Source organism: Scyliorhinus canicula, chromosome 13 (assembly GCF_902713615.1).
Source record: "Scyliorhinus canicula chromosome 13, sScyCan1.1, whole genome shotgun sequence".
Classification (NCBI taxonomy): domain Eukaryota; kingdom Metazoa; phylum Chordata; class Chondrichthyes; order Carcharhiniformes; family Scyliorhinidae; genus Scyliorhinus; species Scyliorhinus canicula.
The window spans coordinates 130,327,132-130,350,258 of NC_052158.1; the positions used below are offsets into that span (position 1 = coordinate 130,327,132).

A 23,127-nucleotide genomic window follows, 5' to 3' on the forward strand; every position below is an offset into this window, starting at 1 on the left:
TTCAAATTATGTGAACTACAAGGAAAAAGGAAATAACGGGCAGCAAGGTGATTCAGTGGTTAGCACTGCTGCCTCACAGCACTGAAGACCAGGGTTCACTCCCAGCTCCAGATCACTGTCCGTGTGGAGTTTGCAAATTCTCCCCCGTGTCTACGTGGGACTCACCCCCACAACCCGAAAAGTTGTACAGGATTGGTGGATTAACCCTGCTAAATTGCCCCTTAATTGGAAAAAAAAATTGGGTACTCTAAATTTATTTACAAAAAATTGAAAAGAAATAGGAAACGGAGTGCTTCACACTAATTCTATAAGACAAATTTATATTTCTTTACAGCAGATGATCATAATAAGGAATGCTTTAACTTAATTTTTAAAATTTAATAATTCCTATCAGGCAACAGTGGAGCTCCAAATCAGACCTTGAAGCACATCATGAAACATTACTTTGGCCTGGTTATTTAACTTAGATGTTAATGTGTGATATGTTTTTTTGTCACCAGTATTCAGAAGAAACAGATAAGGATTGTCCCCCCCTTTGCAACTCAATTCAGTACAAACGATTTTACGTAATTGTGGGCACTTGAAGGTTTTAAAAAAAGGAGCCATTATGTGATTTGGCCAATTGGAATTCTATGCTCTGGTAATAAATTGTAGAGGGGTATGTCAATTCAACCGCTGTGCAATAGGACTAGATATGAGAGAGTGGGAATTTGACTGAATGAATGAGAAAGGAAATTGTCTACCAAACAGGAGTGAATATTAACAAGTTTAGTCCTTTGTAATGGAAATGAGTAGGGAGGAATTTAATGCTGTGGAATTATATTTATGGATCAGATATATGGTTATCTGAAATAGGCAGATTTTTAACAGGTGCAGATGACTTTACATTTAATGAAAACAGCCTTGAGAAGAAGGAGACCAACAGTACAGACAAAGAGCTGAATGACAGTGATGGTCATTATTAAAGAGCGAAGCAGTGTTCACACGGAGCGAGAGTGGGGAAGGATGGTGTGAAGAATAGAAAGGCTGTGAGTAATGGTAACCAAAAGATCAGGCAACAAGTCAGGATTCATGTAGCAGAGGGCAGTGAGTAAGGACAGAGGCTGCCATAAGGGAGGCGGTGGATAAAGCCATTTATTTTCTCTCCATTTTCTTCTAACTTCTCCCACTGACCCCACAAAAAAATGGTGAGCCCAGTGATAGACGGTGTCAATAGATGTGTCCCTAATGTAACCAATGAGATCTGATCATAATTCTTGAGGGCTTGTTCTTTTATCATGGTAAAAAAAAAACTTATTTTCCCTTCCTCCTTTGCTTAAGTAATCGCTTGGGCTCCCTTTGTGGCACAATATAATGGTGTACCGATTGGTGCTGTCACAGAGAGCTTATTTATATTGAAACAATGTTCTTAATTTTCACATTTAATGAACTACTGCCCTGGTCAATAAAGCATAATTAGGTATTGATCGTACAGCTACTATTCTTCTCTGTATACCTAGTTTGTTAGTCTTCTCATCACAGAAGTAAGTTGCGGTGTTGGAGCATTCCATTGATGTCTTTTCTATGCCAAGCAATACACTAAAAGAGATACCGATCAAAGCAAGATTTGTATTTTTGTGCTTCATTACCATGCCTCCACTCAAGTTTTGCGGCCACGAGTGCAGCTTCGGAATCTGCAACCACTGACAAGGAGAGACCTGGAGTTGTGCTACTCACTTCCACAGCAATCCTACTGACAGTGGTCATCTGCCTCCTGCTGTTCTCCCCACCCCCTAAGACGTACCTGAGAGCCTTGGCCAGCATGGCAAGCAGCTTTCAATACTTTTCTGAAGTGGCCAAGCTGACTCCAGAGGCATGATTGGTTGTCTAAATTGTTAAGTGAGGCCTGAGGCCCAGTATCGGGCCAGCCTCAAGACTTTCTGGTTGGGCCACAAGCCCCTGATACTGATGTTGCTACTGATGTAACTATGATGCAATATTATATGACTAAGAGACCGAGTACTGGTGGGAAACAGAAATATAACCTTGTGTAGAGTAATGAGGTGTACATAAAACTGGAAATAAACAAGAATGCTTTTTTACGAGTAACAGTTGATGGTAGCATTCTTAAGGTGACTGGCAAACCCTAAAGAACCTCCATCTGGACCCCGAACTCGAGGCAAAACAAGAGCTACACAGTGCTGAGTCAGGGCATTAAATTGAGCCAAAATGAATTTTACCCCTCCGTGTTCAGATCGTGTTGTTTGAATCAGAGATCCAGGTCATTACAAATAGGCCCTATCTTCCACATAAACTGGAATATTATTTGCATGCTAATGGAAAAGAATTGCGGGTAATAAGTTATTAACAACCAGACGAAAGGAAAAGCCGGTGCTTCCAATAGAACCTGCAATAAAAATGTACCAGTTTAGTCTCAGTATTTTACATCCATTGTCTTTCTTCTATTGCAGTGAATTTGAAGCCTCACAAATGCGCCAACTCCCAGATCACTTTGAAACAGTTCCAGGCAGTGAAGCAGAAAGCTCCACATGCGCTACAGGGAGCTCCATCACAGCATGTAAAAAGGTAAATAATCTTACCACTTCAACGCAAAATGCACTCCATATGTGACTTGCGATTTCTTGTAGATACCACACAGCAGGCAATTGCACAGCTCCGGAATCGATGGGAGCTGACAGCTAGCGAACAAATTCTGTTCAATGAATTTTATGCTGAGGATCTAAGAATTACTTCTGGACAATGTAATAGCTATGCAGTTGTGAGTATAATCACAAGTCAAAGGTAAAATAACACGAGTTATCAGCACCCATGGAGAGATCACTCCTCAAATACAATAAAACAGATTTAAAAAGCAGCACAATGGGGCAATTTGATGGTTTACATCATTTGGACTCTTCAGTTAGATCACGGGAAGCAACTCACATCCAGTCGTCCTTTGTCCCCTAAACGAACAACAGGATTCCCTCTATTGGATTCCAGCCTTTACCGTTCTCCAAGTTATCCATTATTATTCCATATATCAATTGACCAAACCTTTCAATTGGATTCCAGCCTGTAACTTCATTCCAGGGACTGGCTATCTGCTATAAAGCAAAGCAGTCAGCAGACTCCACGCAGCTGGAGGGAGCAATAAGGTTGTAAGATTAAGTGATATAAAGGTATGGAGGGAGAGGAAAATGGCAATTATTTTTTTAATAAGCAGCTGAAAGAAATGAAGAACACATTAAAAAAGAAAAATAGCAAAATGGAATCAAATGTTCTTGTTCGTAAGTAGCAGAATTCTATCTGAGGTTACCCAGGGTCAGGGCAGCTATGGTGATATTTCCTTTGCCAACCTTTTCTTGAATCCACGTCTGAATCAAGGCTGTAATAAGATATGGAGCTGTGTCAATCTGACAGAACCAGAATCTGATCATATTGATTACTTTTTTTCGTTATGGGATGTGTGTATTGCTGGCAAAGCCCGCATTTGTTGCTCACCTTTAACGTCATTTGAGAAGGTAGTTAGCTACGTGGAGAGGCTGAATAGACTCGGACTGTTTTCATCAGAAAGACGGAGATTGAAGGGTGACCCGATAGAGGGCTACAAGATTATGAGAGGCTTGGATAGAATGGATGGGCAGGCACTCTTTCCCAGAGTGGAGGAGTCAGTCACCAGGGGGCATAGGTTTAAGGTCCGTGGGGTACAGTTTAGAGGAGATGTACGAGGCAGGTTATTTATGCAGAGGGTGTGAGTACCTGGAACGCATTGCCAGGGGAGGTTGTGGAAGCAGATACGTTAACGACGTTCAAAAGGCATCTTGACAAACACGTCGATAGGATGGGTATAGAGGGATACGACACAAGGACGTGCTGACGTTTTTGGCAAAGGTTGGTATCATGTCCGGTACAGGCTTGGGGGGCCGAAGGGTTTCTTCCTGTGCTGTATTGTCATTTGTTATTTGTAATGGTCATCCACCTTTTTGAAGCACTGCAGTCTGTTTAGTGTAGACACACTCACAGTCCTTGGAAGATCCAGAATTTTGACACAGTTGCAATGAATAAACAGCGATATATCTCCAAGTCAGGATGGTATGTGACTCGTGGGTAAACTTGTAGGTAGTGGCATTCCCATCCTCCTGCTGTCTTTGTTCTTCTAGGTGGCAGAGGTTACGGGAATGGGACGTTCTGTCAAAGAAGAAGCGTTGTTGAGTTGCTGCTGTTTATCTTGTAGATGGTACACAGGCAAGCATGTGTAGGGGGTGAATATTTCAAGTAATAACTGTGATATAGGACGCGATTCTCCGGCCGCGTCCACCCGGCGACTGGAGAATCCTGCCCAACGCCATTCGAGATTTCCATTGTAAGCGGCTCGCCTGTGGCTTTCTTGCGGTGGACAGGGCGGAAGAATCCAGCCCATAGTTTCAATAGGAACTTAAGAGTAAAAATTATCTCTGGAAATTGTATTAATTGCACCAATATAAACTCATCAATGACATACAATGTACCAATATTCACTGTCTAGGCATAATGATTTCTGAATCAAGATGCCCAATAATCAATCGAAATTTGTCCATAGGTTTTATCAACAGATGTGAAACAAGTTTCTGGTGCTTTAGCTGTGTTGAACCTCCATAAGTAACTTGTCTGAGGGAAGATGCCTGTCTCACAAGTACAATACTTGTCTCGCAAGTACGATACCTGTCTCGCAAGTACGTTACCTGTCTCGCAAGTACGATACCTGTCTCGCAAGTACGATACCTGTCTCGCAAGTACGATACCTGTCTCGCAAGTACGTTACCTGTCTCGCAAGTACGATACCTGTCTCGCAAGTACGATACCTGTCTCGCAAGTACGTTACCTGTCTTGCAAGTACGATACCTGTCTCGCAAGTACGATACCTGTCTCGCAAATACGATACCTGTCTCGCAAGTACAATACCTGTCTCGCAAGTACGATACCTGTCTCGCAAGTACGATACCTGTCTCGCAAGTACGATACCTGTCTCACAAGTAGGATACCTGTCTCGCAAGTGACAGAACTCAGTTAGGTTTGGGATGGGTGTGATTGGAGTAGATTCCCATGAGCTGGGAGCCCAGTCTCTAAAGTCAGGAGAACGTTTTGCAACCTCTCTGTAGAGCTTCAGGAAAAATGGGGGGAGGGGAATGATTACTAATTGGTGAGAGATCGGCCAGGGGTTTGATGGGCGAGTGAGGGGCTGGGTCAGACAGTGGGGCACAGGGTGATCTGGAGAGGTGGTTGGTCAACTGCAGAAGGTGAGTTGATTGGTGGAGAGTCAAGCAGAGGGGTTCAATCAGGAGGTTGATCGGAGAGAGCTGACCATCCTTTGTGTGAGGTCAGATTCTGAGTGGGGAAGTCAGAGACCATTTGATGAAATAATTACGTGCAGGTTTCTGATAAACCTTAAATTCTTTAACTTATGCTTCCTCCTACTTCCAAGTGGTTCAGCTTGGTGGCTTCAGTAGGGATAGAGGCAGGCTCACCATTCCCCTGTTCAGACGCTTTTGGCTACTGACCTCTCATGCCAAAGACTGCTCAACCTGGACCTGTGCCGGGGAAGACTGGCCATGGGGAGACGAGGCAGCATGTAAGAAATTGGCTGAGGAGAGGCAAAAGTTGAGATATGAGAGACAAGGAATGCTTTCCATTGAGATCCCATTTATCATCATTCATCTTGATCAGCAGCATCTCACCCCAACCATTCTACTAGGAACAGCTTAGTGAAAATCAGTTATTATAATAATCCAGGCAGCACGGACGTGGCATGATGCCTGCATTTAAAGCAATGGTCACAAGATAATCAGGCATCACATTCCTTATGCTCGTTTTGGGGGTTATTCAATTTTGCTCCCTTAGATTTCAGCAGACACTGAACTTCCACGAATGAACATAGTAAAGTAGCTTCTTAATTTAATGTAATGTACATCAGTCCAACATCTTATCACTCTAAATCTTTCCCTCAATATCATTTAGCTTTTTTTTGCTGTTTCAAAATTAATCATTTGTCTGAATCGGATAAAGTTCTTGGCAGGTGAAATCACATTTAAAAAGCTCCAAAATCTTTCCGGGTGAGCTGAATTTGTTCTCTTAACATCTTACAAAAGGGAAGCAAAGCTCGGCTGTTGTTGAATCTCCACCTCTCGGCCCCACCCCACCCTGCCAGCTTGTGGCCCTGGTTTACCCATAACTGCTTGTAATAATCAAATGGAGAACCCACATCCTACCACTTTGTGATCCAATGTAACAGTGCACTAATATTCCGTGCCTCTGGGCACTTAGATTGCATTCAGTGTTCATTTGAGTGGAATAAATTGTAAGTGACTGCCAAATTGAGAGCTGTGACATGAAAGATTTTGGAGTCAGTGATACTGCTGATAATAATTAATGGGGAGTCGCATGCTGCCTTGCCAGGAGGTACAGCCAGTATTATCCATCCTCAGAAGGAGAGGTAAAGCATCAGGAAAAACATGCTGGTTGTTTGTTGTGATATTTTCTTGGTTGGAAAGCCACCAGCAAATCCTAAAGACCACTTTCAATTCTCCGCAGACTCGCCAGTCCCGCGCACGCAGTCGACGTGGCGCCGTTGGAACAGGCCCCCGCGGCGATTTCCCGCAGTCGACTGGCCGAACTCCCGCTGGCATAGTTTACATGTGGTACCACCCGGTGGGAGCTCGGACCTGCGGCCGCGGTGGCAGTCCTTGTGGGGGGTGGGGGTAACTGACTCTGGGGGGGGGGCCCTCAGCGGTGGCCAGGCCGGTGATCGGGGGTCATCGATCGGCGGGCCATTGCGATCTGGGAGGGACGTACCTTCCCCCGTGCGGGCCTGCTATGTCGGGCGAGCAGGCTAGCATGGACCCACCGGCAGCCAGAGTTGCAGGTTGCACGCCGGGGATCTGCTAGCCCCCTGGAAAACAGAGAATCACCCTGAACCTTCGAGAAAATAGTCCGGAGTGATTCTCGCCCTTTTTCCGGCGAGAGTGGGGACAGAAGGGAGACTCTTGCCCCATGTGTTTAGCCAGGAAACTAAAGCCTCTGGGTCAATGTCTGGTTTAAAATACCCAAGAAAGGGAGTTCAGATTAATGAGGTATTATCAAAGCAGCACAAAATCCATAAGGAGGGATTCCCCCACCCCCCGCGAGGTGTGCTTTCTTGCAGCGGACGTGGCTCTTCATTGGCTACCGGCTTCTAGTCCTCCTGACGTCAACAGCGTTTTGCGCTGCTTGCACGTGACGTAACCAGGGATCCCTCCATGGGAGGTCGCCTTCGGCAAGACCGAAGCTCCTGTCCGCGGGAGGGGTCGGAAAATCCCACCCATAGAATGATGCAGCATAGAGAAGGCCATTTGGCCCATCGTGCCTATACCAGTATTCAGTTAATCCTATCACTGACTTGATATTTCCCCATAGTAAAGTCATTTCTGATCCCCTCAGTCACTGACCCAATTCTCTTTTGATTGTGTTATTTGATATGATTGAACATGCTTCCACCTCGTTTTCAGATAGTTCATTCCAGGACACAATACCTGGCTGTGTTTAAAAAAACGAATCCCTCATGTCGGCTAAATCGCTGGCTTTGAAAGCAGACCAAGGCAGGCCAGCAGCACGGTTCAATTCCCGTAACAGCCTCCCCGAACAGGCGCTGGAATATGGCGACTAGGGGCTTTTCACAGTAACTTCATTTGAAGTGTACTTGTGACAATAAGCGATTTTCATTTTCATTGCATATCGCCTCTGGTGCTTTTACCAATCAGCTTAAATCTGTGTCTTCTGGCTACCAGAGGAAACAGTTTCTCTGAATTAATTTTATTAAAACGTTTCATGGTTTTGAGGCCCCTATTTGTCAGCGGTTGGGGGGCAGGGGTTGTGTTGTGGGGGGAGAGGGGGGCCAACCACTGGACCTTGGTGTCAGGCCATCCATTCAAAATACCAGCCCAATAGTGGGATTCAGAACAGTATGCCAAGAGCTCCGCGCCATGCATAAATTTGCATGGAAATGGAGAGTAAATTACTCCTGGGCGCCGCTACTCGTGCCAAGCTGGTGAAAGGAGTGGGCGCCTGGCAGCGATACCAGTCTGGCGGGCTCCCAAACGGAGAATTCAGCCAAACGTTTGACATTCCAGTTACCCACAAGAAGAATAAAGCCACAAGATTCCACACTTTTAAACAAACAAAAGTAAGCTTTACTTTACAAAGTTGGAAAAGTAAAACAATTTTATAATGCCTATCTTATTCTCTAACATTCAGCATTAAGATGAGGTCAGTAAGAATTAACAGGCAAACTGGAGTTGAGCACACAACACTGCATATTTTTCTTAAAATATTTTTATTGGTCACATTTTTATCATACAGATAAGAAACAAAGGAAAAACAAACAAAGAAACAACAACGGCCCCACCAATATACAGCCTATAACTCATTAATTCAACAAAAATCTAAGTTAAAAACAAGAGATAACAAACTAAAGCCCCCCCCCCCCCCCCCCCCCCCCCCCCCCGCCTCCCCAATGTCCACAAGTGATCAATGGCAACAAGCTCCTGGAAGTGCATGATAAACAAATCCCATGAATTGTAAAACCCCTCCTTCACTCTCCTCAGCTCACATTTCATTTTTTCCAGGGTTAAAAATTCCAGCAGGCCCCCCTGCCACACTGAACATGGAACATAGAACAGTACAGGACAGGCCCTCGATGTTGTGCCGAGCTTTGTCCGAAACCAAGATCAAGCTATCCCACTCCCTGTCATTGTGGTGTGCCTATCCAATAACCGCTTGAAAGTTCCTAAAGTGTCCGACTCCACTATCACAGCAGGCAGTCCATTCCACACCCCAACCACTCTCTGAGTAAAGAACCTACCTCGGACATCCCTCCTATTTCTCCCACCCTGAACCTTATAGTTATGCCCCCTTGGAACAGCTACTTCCACCCGAGGAAATAGGCTCTGAACGTCCACTCTATCTATCCCCCTCATCATCTTATAAACTTCTATTAAGTCGCCTCTCATCCTCCTCCGCTCCAAAGAGAAAAGCCCTAGCTCCCTCAATCTTTCCTCATAAGACCTACCCTCCAAACCAGGCAGCATCCTGGTAAATCTCCTTTGCACCCTTTCCAATGCTTCCATATCCTTCCTATAGTGAGGTGACCAGAACTGCACACAATATTCCACGTGTGGTCTCACCAGGGTCATGTACAGTTGCAGCATAACCCCGCGGCTCTTAAACTCAAGCCCCCTGTTAATAAACGCTAACACACCATAGACCTTCTTCACGGCTCTATCCGCTTGAGTGGAAACCTTCAGAGATCTGTGGACATGAACCCCAAGATCTCTCTGTTCCTCCACATTCCTCAGAGCCATGCCGTTGACCCTGTAATCCGCATTCAAATTTTTCCTACCAAAATGAATCACCTCACACTTATCAGGATTAAACTCCATCTGCCATTTTTCGGTCCAGCTCTGCATCAATGTCTCTTTGCAGCCCACAACAGCCCTCCACCTCATCCACTGCTCCACCAATCTTGGTGTGATCAGCAAATTTACTGACCCACCCTTCAGCCCCCTCCTCCAAGTCATTGATAAAAATCACAAATAGCAGAGGACCCAGAACTGATCCCTGTGGTACACCGCTGGTAACTGGTCTCCAGTCTGAAAATTTTCCATCCACCACCACCCTTTGTCTTCTATGTGATAGCCAGTTACTTATCCAATTGGCCAAATTTCCCTCTATCCCACACCTCCTTACTTTCTTCATGAGCCGACCATGGGGAACCTTATCGAACGCCTTACTAAAATCCATGTATACGACATCAACTGCTCTACCTTCATCTACACACTTAGTTACCTCCTCAACGAATTCAATCAAATTTGTGAGGCAGGATTTACCCTTCACAAATCCGTGTTGACTATCCCGGATTAAGCTGCATCTTTCCAAATGCTCATAAATCCTATCCTTCAGGACCTTTTCCATTAACTTACCGAAGTAAGACTAACCGGCCTATAATTATCAGGGTCATTCCTATTACCTTTCGTGAACAGAGGAACAACATTCGCCACTCTCCATTGCTCTGGCGCTATCCCCGTGGACAGTGAGGACCCAAAGATCAAAGCCAAAGGCTCTGCAATCTCATCCCTTGCCTCCCAAAGAATCCTAGGATATATCCCATCTGGCCCAGGGGACTTGTCGACCCTAAGGTTTTTCAAAATTGCTAATACATCCTCCCTCAGAATATCTACCTCCTCCAGCCTACCCACCTGTATCACACTATCATCCTCAAAAACATGGCCCCTCTCCTTGGTGAACACTGAAGGAAAATATTCATTCAATGCCTTTCCTATCTATTCTGACTCCATGCACAAGTTCCCACTACTGTCCTTGATCGGCCATAACCTCACCCTGGTCATTATTTTATTTCTCACGTAAGAGTAAAAAGCCTTGGTGTTTTCCTTGATCCGACCCGCCATGGACTTCTCATGCCCCCTCCTAGCTCTCCTAAGCCTTTTTTTTTAGCTCATTCCTTGCTACCTTGTAACCCTCAAGCGACCCAACTGAACCTTGTTTTCTCATCCTTACATACGCTTCCTTTTTCCTCTTGACAAGACATTCAACCTCTTTTGTGAACCATGGTTCCCTCACACGGCCATTTTATCCCTGCATGACAGGGAAATACCTATCAAGGACATGCAGTATTTGTTCTTTGAACAAGCTCCACTTTTCATTTGTGGCTTTCCCTGACAGCGTCTGCTCCCATCTTATGCTCCCAAATTCTTGCCTAATCACATCATAATTACCCCTCCCCCAATTATAAACCTTGCTCTGCCGTATGGCCCTATCCCTCTCCATTGCAATAGTGAAAGACACGGAATTGTGGTCACTGTCTCCAAAGTGCTCTCCCACAAACAAATCTAACACTTGGCCCGATTCATTACCAAGTACCAAATCCAATCTGGCCCCACCTCTTGTCGGCCTGTCCACATATTGTGTCAGGAAACCCTCCTGCACACACTGTACAAAAACTGCCCCATCCGAACTGTTTGACCTATAGAGGTTCCAATCAATATTTGGAAAGTTAAAGTCACCCATGACAACTACCCTGAGACCTCCACACCTACCCATGATCTGTTTTGCAATTTCTTCCTCCACATCTCTATTACTATTTGGGGGTCTATAGAAAACTCCGAACAACGTGACCACTCCTTTCCTATTTCTAACTTCAGCCCATATTACCTCAGTACGCAGACCCCCTTCGAACTGCCTTTCTGCAGCAGTTAAACTATCCTTAATTAATAATGCTACTCCTCCACCTCTTTTACCACCTTCCCTACTCTTACTGAAATATCTATACCCCGGAACTTCCAACAACCACTCCTGTCCCTGTTCTAACCATGTCTCCGTAATAGCCACAACATCGTAGTCCCAAGTATCAATCCACGCTCCAAGTTCACCTACCTTATTCTGGATGCTCCTTGCATTGAAGTAGACACACTAGCCCGCCTTCCTGTCTGCCAGTACACTCCTGCGACCTTGATACCCTCCTCAGTACCTCACTACTCTCAACACTGGCTTCTGGACTACAGCTCGTTTTCCCATCCCCCTGACAAATTAGTTTAAACCCCCCCCAAAGAGCCGTAGCAAATTTCCCTCCCAGGATATTGGTGCCCCTCTGGTTCAGGTGCAAACCATCCTGTCTGTACAGGTACCACCTTCCCCAGAATGTGCTCCAATTATCCACGTACCTGAAACCCTCCCTCCTACACCATCCCTGCAGCCACGTGTTTATCTGCACTCTCCCTGTTCCTCACCTCGCTAGCACGTGGCACCGGCAACAAACCAGAGATGACAACATGGTTTGTCCTGGCTCTCAGCTTCCGCCCCAGCTTCCTAAATTCCTGTTTTAAATCCCCGTCCCATCTCTTACCTATGTCGTTGGTACTGATGTGTACCACGACTTGTGACTGTTCCCCCTCTCCCTTAAGGATTCTGAAAAGACGGTCCGAGATGTCACAGATCCTGGCACCCGGGAGGCAACATACCATCCGTGAGTCTATTTCGTTGCCACAGAACCGTCTATCTGTCCCTCTAACTATCGAGTCCCCAATAACTATTACTCTCCTGCTCTCCCCCTTTCCCTTTAAGCCACAGGGACGGACTTAGTGCTGGAGATCCGGTCACCGTGGCTTACCCCTGGTAGGCCATTCCCTCAGCAGTATCCAAAGCGGTATACTTGTTACTGAGGGGAACAATCACAGGGGATCCCTGTACTGACGGCTTCCTCCCAGCCCCTCTCACCGTCACCCATCTATCTACATACTTCGGTGTAACTACATCCCTGAAGCTACTATCTATGACCACCTCGGCCTCCCGAATGATCTGAAGTTCATCCAGCTCCAGTTCCCTAATGTGGTTTCAGAGGAGGTGGAGATGGCTGCACTTCCCACAGGTGAAATCAGCAGGGACTCTGACGGCGTCCCTCACCTCAAACATTCTGCAGGAGGAACAGTGCACTGCCTTCCCTGCCACCCCCTCAAGATAACTTGTGGATAAAAGAAAAGAAAGAAAGGGCTTACCTGATATTCACAGGGTTGAGGCACTGACCTCCACCCCAGCAGGACCCACCTACGAGCAATTCTGAACCCTTCCTCCTGTGCCAATCCATACTTCTCCCCCAACTCATTTAGCCTTGCAAATCATCCTCCCAAGAACAGGGCCGGGATTCTCCCTTTTGGGGACAAAGTCCCGTGCCGGCGGGAGAACCGGCGCCAACTACTCCGGCGTCAACAGTCCCCGAAAGTGCGGAATTCTCCGCATTTCCGGGGGCTAGGTGGACGGCGGAGTGGTTGGCGCCGCTCCAGCCGGCGGCGAAAGAACAGCGCGAGTTTGCGCATGCGCCCAAGGGCTGGCTTGATCTCGCGCATGGGGGGGGGGGGGGGGGGGGGGGGGTTCTCTTCTCCATGCCGGCCCCTGTTGCGGAGCCCTACAGGGGACGGCGCAGAAGGAAGAAGTGCCTCCATGGAACAGGCCCGCCTGCAGATCGGTGGGCCCGATCGCGGGCCAGACCAGCTTGGGGGCCCCCTATCCCGGGATCGGATCCCCCAGCGCCCCCCCCCCTGGGAGGACCGTGCCCACTGACTTACCCACCAGATCCCGCCGTGTGGGATCATACGTAACCCATGTCAGCGGGACTGGCAAAAAAAACAGATGGCCGCTCGGCCCATCGGGGCCCAGAGTATTTTGGAGGGGGGCTGCTGCCAACAGCCGCCGACCGACGTGGTGTGAATCCCGCCCCCCCCCCCCCCCCCCCCTCCCCCGGGGATTATCCAACACGGCGGGAGGGGGGGGGTCAGAGAATCCCGCCCAAAATCTTTCACTATCTTGATCCACCTCTCCTCTGATTTCCGAAACCTCGCATCCAGCCGTCCCAGCTCGAATAAATGTTTCCCCCTAATCAGCATTCCTCCCCTGACCCAGCCCCCAGCTTAAAGTGCTGCCTAAACTGCCTCCAGGCCTTCAACGTTGCCACCACCACCGGACTCCCCGAATAGTTGCCCGGGGACATTGCCAGCATCCTCAATCCCAACCCCCTGCACGAGCTGTCTTCCACTTAAACCCACCAGGACTCTTTCCCCACCCCCCCCGCCCCCAGCACAACCTAATCCCACACCTTCTCCACATTTGCTGACCAGTAATAATATAATAAATTGGCAGGCCCAACGCCCTGCCTGTCTCTCTCTCTAGAACAGAGAACAGTACAGCACAGAACAGGCCCTTCGGCCCTCGATGTTGTGCCGAGCAATGATCACCCTACTTACACCCACGTAACCCGTATACCCGTAACCCAACAATCCCCCCATTAACCTTACACTATGGGCAATTTAGCATGGCCAATCCACCTAACCCGCACATCTTTGGACTGTGGGAGGAAACCGGAGCACCCGGAGGAAACCCACGCACACACGGGGAGGACATGCAGACTCCACACAGACAGTGACCCAGCCGGGAATCGAACCTGGGACCCTGGAGCTGTGAAGCATTGATGCTAACCACCATGCTACCGTGAGGCCCCAAAATACTCTCTGCAGGACCCCTTCCTAACCCTGGCTACCTTCCCCTCTGAGATAAACAAGGTGACCACCTGAAATAAGAACAGAAATTAGGGTCGCACATTCATTTTAACTGCCTGCACCTCGCCCACCAATGACACAGGGAGGTTGTCCCACCTTGCCGAGTCGGCTTTCACCCTCCCCACCAAACTGGTAAAATTATACCTATGGAGGCCCCCCTCCCCCACCCCCGTCCAATCACGCGCTACCTGCACCCTCAATACCTTAACTGGAATAGCCCCCCCCCCCTCCTCCCCCCACTCCCGCCCCCACTCCCAGCTGTGACACCATAAAATACTCACTCTTTTTCCATGTTTAATTTATACCCAAGAACAACCTGAATCTTCGGAACAGCCCCATTATATTCCCCACCGACGCACATGGCTCTGAGATATACTGCAGTAAATCGTCCATGTACTAGGATACCCCCCCTCACTATCCCCTTCCACAACCCCGAGCCCCTTAGAGCAATGGGCAATGGCTACAATAATAACCTTTATTGTCACAAGTAGACTCACATTAATACTGCAATGAAGTTACTGTGAAAAGCCCCTAGTCGCCAGATTCCGGCGCCTGTTCGGGTACACAGAGGGAGAATTCAGATTGTCCAAATTACCTAACAGCACATCTTTCGGGACTTGTGGGAGGAAACCGGAGCCGACACGGGGAGAATGTGCAGACTCCACACAGACAGGACACGATTCTCCCAGAGGCCCGAAGCCGTCGTGAAACCTGGAGAGGTTCACAACGGCGTCAGAAGCCTCTCCCGGCCCCCTATTCTCCCTTCCCCGGGGGGGATAGGAGGGCCGTACCGGGAAACTTGACGCGGGCGTCAAGGCCCGGCACGCCGAAAATGACGCGGCTGGCGCGCCTAATGACGTCAGCCGCGCATGCGCAAGTTGGACAGCACGAACCCGCGCATGCACGGTTGCCGTCTTTCCCCTCAGCCGCCCCGCAAGACGTGGTGGCTTGATCTTGCGGGGCGGCGGAGGGGAAATAGTGCGTCCAATTGAGACGCCGGCCTGATGATCGGTGGGCACCGATGGCGGGCATGTCCTCTACCGAGCACAGTCGTGGTGCTCATTCCCCACCAGGCCGCCACAAGCCCCAAAATGGGCATCTCACGCCCATTTCACGACGGTAGCGACCAGGTGTGGTTGCCGCCGTTGTGAAATGGTCGCGATCGGCAGGCAGCTCGGCCCATCCGGGTCGGAGAATTGCGGGCCGCCGTGAAAAACAGCGGCCCGCGATTCTCCGAGCGGCATGTCGTAAAACGCAACACGCCATTTTGGGGGGGGGGGGAGAATCGCGGGAGGTGCGGGAGCGGACCTCCCGCGATTCTCCCACCCGCCGTGAGAGCGGAGAATTCCGCCCACAGTATCCCAAGCCAGGATTCAATCCTGGAACCCTGGAGCTGTGAAACAACAGTGCTACTCACCGTGCTCGCTAATGCAGACAGCAGGGGAGACATAGGATACCCCTGCCTAGTGCCGCGGTGCAGAACAAAGTACCCAAACTCATGTTATTCGTGCGAACACTCATTCACGTGAACACTCATTCGTGTGAACACTCACCATTGGTTCCCTATGAAGCAGCCGTACCCACACAATGAACTTCGGCCTAATCTCAAATCTCTCGAGATCCACCATCAAGTACCCCCACTCTACCTAGTCGAACGCCTTCTCTGCATCTTGCGCCACCACCATCTCCGTCTCCTTCCCATTGGTCGGCATCATGATCACATTTAACAAACTTCTAACATCCGAGGACAGGTGTCTGTCCTTCACAAACCCTGTCTGTTCCTCTCCAATCACCTTCGTGAGGCAGCCCTCCAACCTTGCCACCAGTACCTTCATTTACTAAGGGAATGGGCCTATACGACACACACTCAGTCGGGCCCTTGTTCTTTTTTAACAGCAGGGAGATCGAAGCCTGTCTCATTGTTTGTGATAATGCCCCCCTACCTATCGCCTCCTCAAACATCCCCACCGTCAGCGGCACCAACTTGTCCTTGAACATCTTATCATTGTCCACGGGGAACCCATCCAGCCCTGAAGTTGGCAAGCCCAACTTGATCACAGCACCACCTTTGGGGAGAAAATATAGTGTCCACAGAGGCAACCGGGTCCAGCAATTTCCTGATTCAATATCCCTGTGTCGGTAACGAAAATATTTCCCAATGTCGCTTGATGACCAACACGATAAAGAAAGCAAGCTACAATAATCAGCTGGTATCACAGTCAACCTGCACATGCCTGTTGCCACCATCTACGTCTACTGTTGAAAAATCTTTATCATAGAATCCCTACAGTGTTAAGGGAGGCCATTCGGCCCACCATGTTTGCACCGACCCTCCAAAAGAAAACCCCATCGAGGCCCACTCCCCAGTCCTATCCCTGCAACCCGCACATCTTTTGACGCTGAGGGGCAATTTATCATGACCAATCCACCTAACACGCACATCTTTGGACTGTGGGAGGAAACCCACGCACACACACGGAGAACGTGCAAACTCCACACAGTCACCCAAAGCCGGAATCGAACCCGGATCCTTGGTGCTGTGAGGCAGCAGTGCTAACCACTGTGCCACCATGCTGCCCCTTTCCATTATTCTGAAAATAATTTAACAATGCTAGCCTTTTGTCTTCATCAATTTTAGTTGCAGCTGCATTTTTGAGATAAGGATTGTTACCTGTTGTGAATGCATTAATTGGAATAAATTAGACATTCCTATCATAGCAATTGCAGAATTACCAGAATTTGAAAATAAAACAAGGAGTGGATTGGTGATGGCCATTACATAATTTTAAAAATTGGCACTCTGCTTCCCATTTTACTGCCATGTACTACAATAGGAGACCATTTGTGCCTGGCTGTGGTTATGTAACTTTGAAAGCTGTTTTCAGTTTATTTAGGCTTGTTTGTTACTGCATTATAAGAGAGAGAAAGTCTCCACCATCCCATTCATCTGTTACACACATCAAGGCCATTTCACTCATTCTCCTGTGGCTGTTGAATATTAGAGCGATCAGCATGATGGGGAAATGGAGTAAGTGATGTGCTAACCTGGAGACAGTCGGGTACATGTGAAAGCTGAATCTACCATGCTCGCCTGCAGATCTGGGTTTCATAGAACCATACATCTTTTTTAAAAGTGTACATCGAACATACAGTGCAGAAAATGGCCCTTCAGCCCATCGAGTCTGCACCGACCCACTTAAGCCCTCACTTCCACCCTATCCCCGTAACCCAATAACCCCTTCAAACCTTTTTGGTCACTAAGAACAATTTAGCATGGCCAATCCACCTAATCTGCACATCTTTAGACTATGGGAGGAAACCGCAGCACCTGGAGGAAATCCACGCACACACGGGGAGAATGTGCAGACACCGCAAATACAGTGACCCAAGCCAGGAATTGAACCTGGGACCCTGGAGCTGTGAAGCCACAGTGCTATGCACTTGTGCCACCGTGCTGCCCAAGTATTGTGCTTGATCGTTTCTATCGCCATTTCAGAAAAATAAACCTTTTTAGCAGGTTTATAATAATAATAAATGCTGCAAATGTTTTTAAATGAGGAACTGTCAGAGCTTATAGAAATTGGGGGCGGGATTCTCTAATCCGCGGCAGAGTGTCCACGCCGTCGTAAACGCCCTCACGTTTTACGATGGCGTGAATGGGCCGACTCGACAACTAATTCTGGACCCTACAGGGGGCCAGCACGGCACTGGAGTGGTTCACGCCGCTCCAGCTGCTAATCCCGGCATGACCTGGCAGCGTGGGATCCGCGCACGCGCAGTGGCTTCCTTTAACGCGGCGGACCCGACCCAACATGGCGCAGGGCTACCGGGGCCGGCGCGTAGGAAAGGAGATCCCCAGCCGGAGAGGCCAGCCCGCCGATCGGTGGGCCCCGATCGAGGGCCAGGCTACATCCGTGCCCCCCCCCACCAAGGGTCGGACCCCAACCCAAAGGCTGCCCTCCAACCCTTCCACGCCGAGGTCCCGCCAGCTGTGAACAGGTGTGGACGGGCGCCGGCGGGACTCGGCATTTTCACGACGGCCGCTCGGCCCAACCCGGGCCAAGAATCGGCGGGCCGGCTGCATAGAGCGGCCCCCAACTGGGGCTGCGCCAACCACACCAATGGTGCCGCGTGCCGGCGTTGGGGCGCGATTCGCGCGGGTCATGGGGGTTCTCCGGCCCGGCCCCGGGCTGAGAGAATCCCGCCTGGGATATATTTGTGGGACTAATTGAACAGTTCTTTCAAAGAGCTAGCGCAGAATGATCGACCGACTGACCTTTTTCTGTGTTGTATGATTTCACTTTTCCATCGAATCATTTTTGATGACAACCGTGATTGAAGGCCTCCAATGTCAGTTTGATCCATTATTATACTGAGGGCTGGTTTAGCTCTGTTCATTGGACAGCTGGTTTGTGATGCAGAGGAAGGCAAGCAGTGCGGGTTCAATTCCTGTACCGGCTGAGGGGATTTGTGAAGACCCTGACTCCTGAACCTTGCTCCTTGCCTGAGGTGTGGTGATCCTCAGGTGAAATCACCACCAACAGCTCTCCCCCTCAAAAGGGAAAGCAGCCTCTAGTCATCTGGGACTATGGCCTATAATGGAGGACTTTAACCCATTTATCTTCACTTTACCCTAAATAGTTGTTGAGAGCTTATTGCAATTTTATTACTTTCCGTATTTATAGTAATTGCAACCCTTCCAGGGAAACGTTATTATTATCCTGAAAGGCAGTAAATTACAAAATGCCTGAAAATTCACCAAACAAAATGGAACCTTCTGTTGGATTGGGCATTCTTTCCTAAATATTACATTCAGGGATTTGGAATAGTCTGTAATTAGCTATTGTGGGAGAGCGCTAATGAATATTAATGAAATATTTAAAGAAAATGGAGTTTGTTTTGCCATTGATGCTCTGGGATACTGCCAGATCTGAGATGCTGACAGCAGTAGAAGTGTGTTCAGTGTGCTGGTAGTGAAAGCTGCTATTCCTGTCAAACCTCCAAATCATTGAAGTGCCAAAAGAAGGGAGATACTGCCAGGAAGCAACCATCCTGCTGTAGCTGAATCCAGTGCCCAAATCTCCCAGGCTTATCATTGTTGTACTCGGATGATGTCTACTCAGGATATTATGAGACCACATTATTTTTGAAAATCTGGGGTGCAATTCTCCCAAAAAATAAAAGTGTAATTTTGGGTGAGTTTGGCAGGGTACCTCCCCGCCAATTTTGTGGGTGACATCCACATCAGTATTCACCCACATTTATGGCGCGATATAATGGAAATTAAACAGAGGGCGGGATTATTCAACCGCGCCCGCCTGGCATCCGGACATTTCCGCCCGAGGTCATTGGACCTTTACATGGTCTGTGTCCCGTCCGTGCTGATCTTGCGGCTGGTGCAGCCTAAAAATGGTGCCCAGAGTCCTGGGTCGAGCATATTGAGCGGGTGTTTCCCAGTGTTCACAGCGCTGAGAAAGACCCTGCTATCTAACGGGACTCTGTTTAATTTCAGGGCTTCAGCGAGGAATTCCCCGCCGAGGCCACACTCAGTCCCATTTCCTGCACTGAGGAACACCAGGACCCCCCCCCAACATGACTCCCGTAACCCCCCCAATGCATTGTGCCAGGGTGGCATCGGTGGTGCCAGGGCCACGCTGCCCAGAGCCTGGCCACCCAGGGGTCCCTGATCACCTAGGAAACACGTAAAAAGTGCCAGTGTACTGATAGCCGTTTGTGGAGACCAGTACTAACTGGCACTCGCTCGGGGTCTCCGAGATGCAGGGGTTAGATCCCGTACCTTGTGTAACACCAGCTAGTGCGTAAGCAGCAGTTTAATATACGAATTAGCCAGATCCGGATGCCGCCCTTTGTGGGCAGGATCTGGATTGCAATGTCTAACGGGATCTCGCGAGGCGTGGCAAGCAGGGTAAACTCCGCGAGAATACTCTCGCGAGATTTATTGGCGTGCAACATGTCCATTAGATTTTGTCTGTCGTCATTTTTTTGGGCCTTAGACAGTTTCACCCTGGTCTTGCCCACACGTAGAATTTGTTGAAGCAGTGGGGAACTGAACTAACCAACAAAACTGGCTCCTCAGGGGTTGGGGCGCCATTTTACAAGGGTACCCTAATCTCCAAGTGTGATTGAGTACCCTCCACGCTCCCCACTCATGGACAGTGTCACTCTGCGGAGATATGGGCATTACCCCCCCCCCCCCCCCCCCCCCAAGAGCCCATTACAGGGTCGCTAAGGGCTTTCAGGCCCTCCGCTTTCAGGACCCCCACTTCAGACACTCAAACTTTATAACACCCCTTCATACCCACTTCAACCCCACCATACATACCCATCTTTATCCCCCCCCTTTCATGGGCATGACTTCCCTCAGGCCCTGACCTTTGGCAGTGCCATCCTGGCACCCTGATATTGCCAGACTGGCACCTGGGCAGTGCCTTTGGCATCTTGGCGGTACCACCTTGGCATTCTGTCAGATTGGCACTGCCAGGGTGCAAGATTGGCACTGCTAGGGTCCCAGGGGGAGTGTCAGGGCCCTGTTCTTGATCACCTGGGGGCTCCAATGGCTTTTGAGACCCCCATAGTGGTCATCACATCTGGTCTCTGCTTGTGGAGACAATTACTAATCCGTGCAGAGTTGAAGCCTTGCTGGTGCAGCCAGTGACTCCCAGGCGCCAGGCGAATGCGACCTTAAACAGGCCGCGGATATCTAAATGAGTTTAATGGCGAGGGCATGTTCCAGGTCGTGCCGGGTACTGCGGGTCAGGTGACTCAGTTTTGCGCCGGTGCCAAGACCAATTTGGGCCTCTCCCGCAGTGTTCCCGGCGCAATGAGATTGGCGCTGGGCACAATGAGGTGGCAACATTGCAACCGTTTTCCAACTTTCAACTGACTGGAAATGTTGAACTGAGACAGTACAAGCTGCTTAAAAATGCAAGGCCGCATTCCAAGATGAAAGTGAGAAAATCACCCTCGAGGGAGTTTGGAGAGAGATATTTCCTGTAAACCACACTCAACGAAAACCGCAACTGTCTCAGGAAGCAACATTAAAAATGGATACTGGATATCGAAACAATGGCTGTCACAGTCAGACCCACCCAAAACCTCTTGGAGATTGGGTGAAGCATTTCAAAGCATTTCAAAGCAAGGCTGTCAGCCACTAGATTCAGATTTCAAGTGACACAAGCAATGCTCAGCAGAGGAAACAATCTGAGGTCTATTCTTTCCCTCTCTCCCCTTTGGAATTAGTATGTCATCAAGATCGAGGCGCCAACTCTCCCATAAACCCACCAGTGAACCAAGATCTCACAATAATTGCAATATATTTTACATCTGAACACATCCAACCTTTTATTAAAATATAAATTTAGAGTCCCCCAATTAATTTTTTACAATTAAGGAGCAATCTAGCGTGGCCAATCCACCTACCCTGCACATCTTTGGGTTGTGGGGGCAAAACCCACGCAGAGACGGGGAGAATGTGCAAACTCCACACGGACAGTGACCCAGAGCCGGGATCGAACCTGGGACCTCGGAGACGTGAGAAACCAGCTAACCTAAATTGACCACAACATTTAAATCCTATGCCTCAAGGACAATGAAAGGACATTAAACTGTGTGTTATACATTTTGTCCACTGGATTCTGACTCCCTTTATTTCTGATACCTGTGTGTGTGTGGGTGTGTGGGCTTTAATGACTGCATGAGACCTAAATGCTTAATATTCTATTTTGTTATTTTTCTCGGGTTTTATGGTTAATAAATTTGCTCTTTCTCTGGCTCAGGTAAACCTTGGTTGAACGGCTCCTTTTTGCTCACAGTTTAAATAGTGAAATGTATTCTGATTTAGAAAAGGCACATTCTCATCCAAAACAAACTTAAACCTTTGTTGTGACCAACCGAGGAGATTGAATTTGGAGGAACCAGTTCATCCCTTCTCACCTCGCCATTACAAGGATCACGATTTCTTTGTCGTGGCTCCTCGTGACCGGACAGTTCAATTCTTGACACAATGGCATTACCAATGCTGAAACTCCCACTCTCAACATCCTAGGGGTTACATTGATCAGAAACCCAACAGGACTAGCCATATAAACACTGTTGCTGCAAGAGCAGGTCGAAGGCTTGGAATCCCGTGATGAGGACCTCGCCTCCTGACTTCACAAAGCCTGTCCACTGCCTGGCAGTGCATGCCCATGTTATTTACATTACAAGGTGGCGGGGTGGGGCTGGGCTGGAATCGGGGATGCTGCCTCTGGAAGCCGGCCTGAGTGGGATTGGAGGTGCATAGATGCTGAGATGGGCGTTCCTCTATTCATGGGACATCAACCCAGTACTGGACATAACTGTTAGACACCCTAGTCCTCATCCCCCCCACCCCACCCCACCCATACCTCACTGACCCCTCTATACCCATATGCCTGCTCACATAGTATCCACAATAGATAGAACTAATGAGATCATAACAAGATTGGAAACTCTTTGAGTTGCTCATGAAACTGTCAAATTAAACAAACACCCCGTGAAAAAGCCTCTTCCAAAAGTTGTAATCCTCTGAGGAGCTCAATAATGATACTCCATTCCACAGATATATAAACAATAACTGCTGAGCTATATCCATTCATGGGTTTGGAACTTGACCAAGCATTAATGATGATATTCCATTGCATAATTGTGTCAACTAAGCCTCTATCCCTGAATATAGTAAAACCATGATGTCTTTCAAAGATCTCAGCCACATATTCAACCTTTGAAGCAAGGAACAGATGATCAATTTTCCACTGCTTCAATGGCTTTAACAAATGGTGGACTATCAATCGAAGTAAAGCTTAAATCAATTGGGAAATCAACAGATTAATATCTTAATCTCAATGCTGTTGAATTCAAAATAACGCTTTATGCACTGAATAAAGTAACCTCATACATTTGAATGCTTTCACAATGCTGGTCAACATAGTGGTCAGATACTATTCTAAACAAAACCTTTTCATTAATCATCCCCTCA

The 23,127-nt window shown here is 48.3% G+C and overlaps 1 protein-coding gene across 8 annotated transcripts in view; it reads left to right on the forward strand.

Moving 5' to 3' along the window:
• The window catches only part of LOC119975498 (SPHK1 interactor, AKAP domain containing), a 545,083-nt gene that overhangs the window by 414,682 nt on the left and 107,274 nt on the right, over positions 1–23,127 (forward strand). For all 8 annotated transcript variants that reach the window (XM_038815238.1, XM_038815239.1, XM_038815243.1 and 5 more), the window contains one exon: positions 2,451–2,565. In XM_038815238.1, coding sequence (XP_038671166.1) covers positions 2,451–2,565 — 115 coding nt within the window. The remainder of the gene's footprint in view (positions 1–2,450; positions 2,566–23,127) is intronic.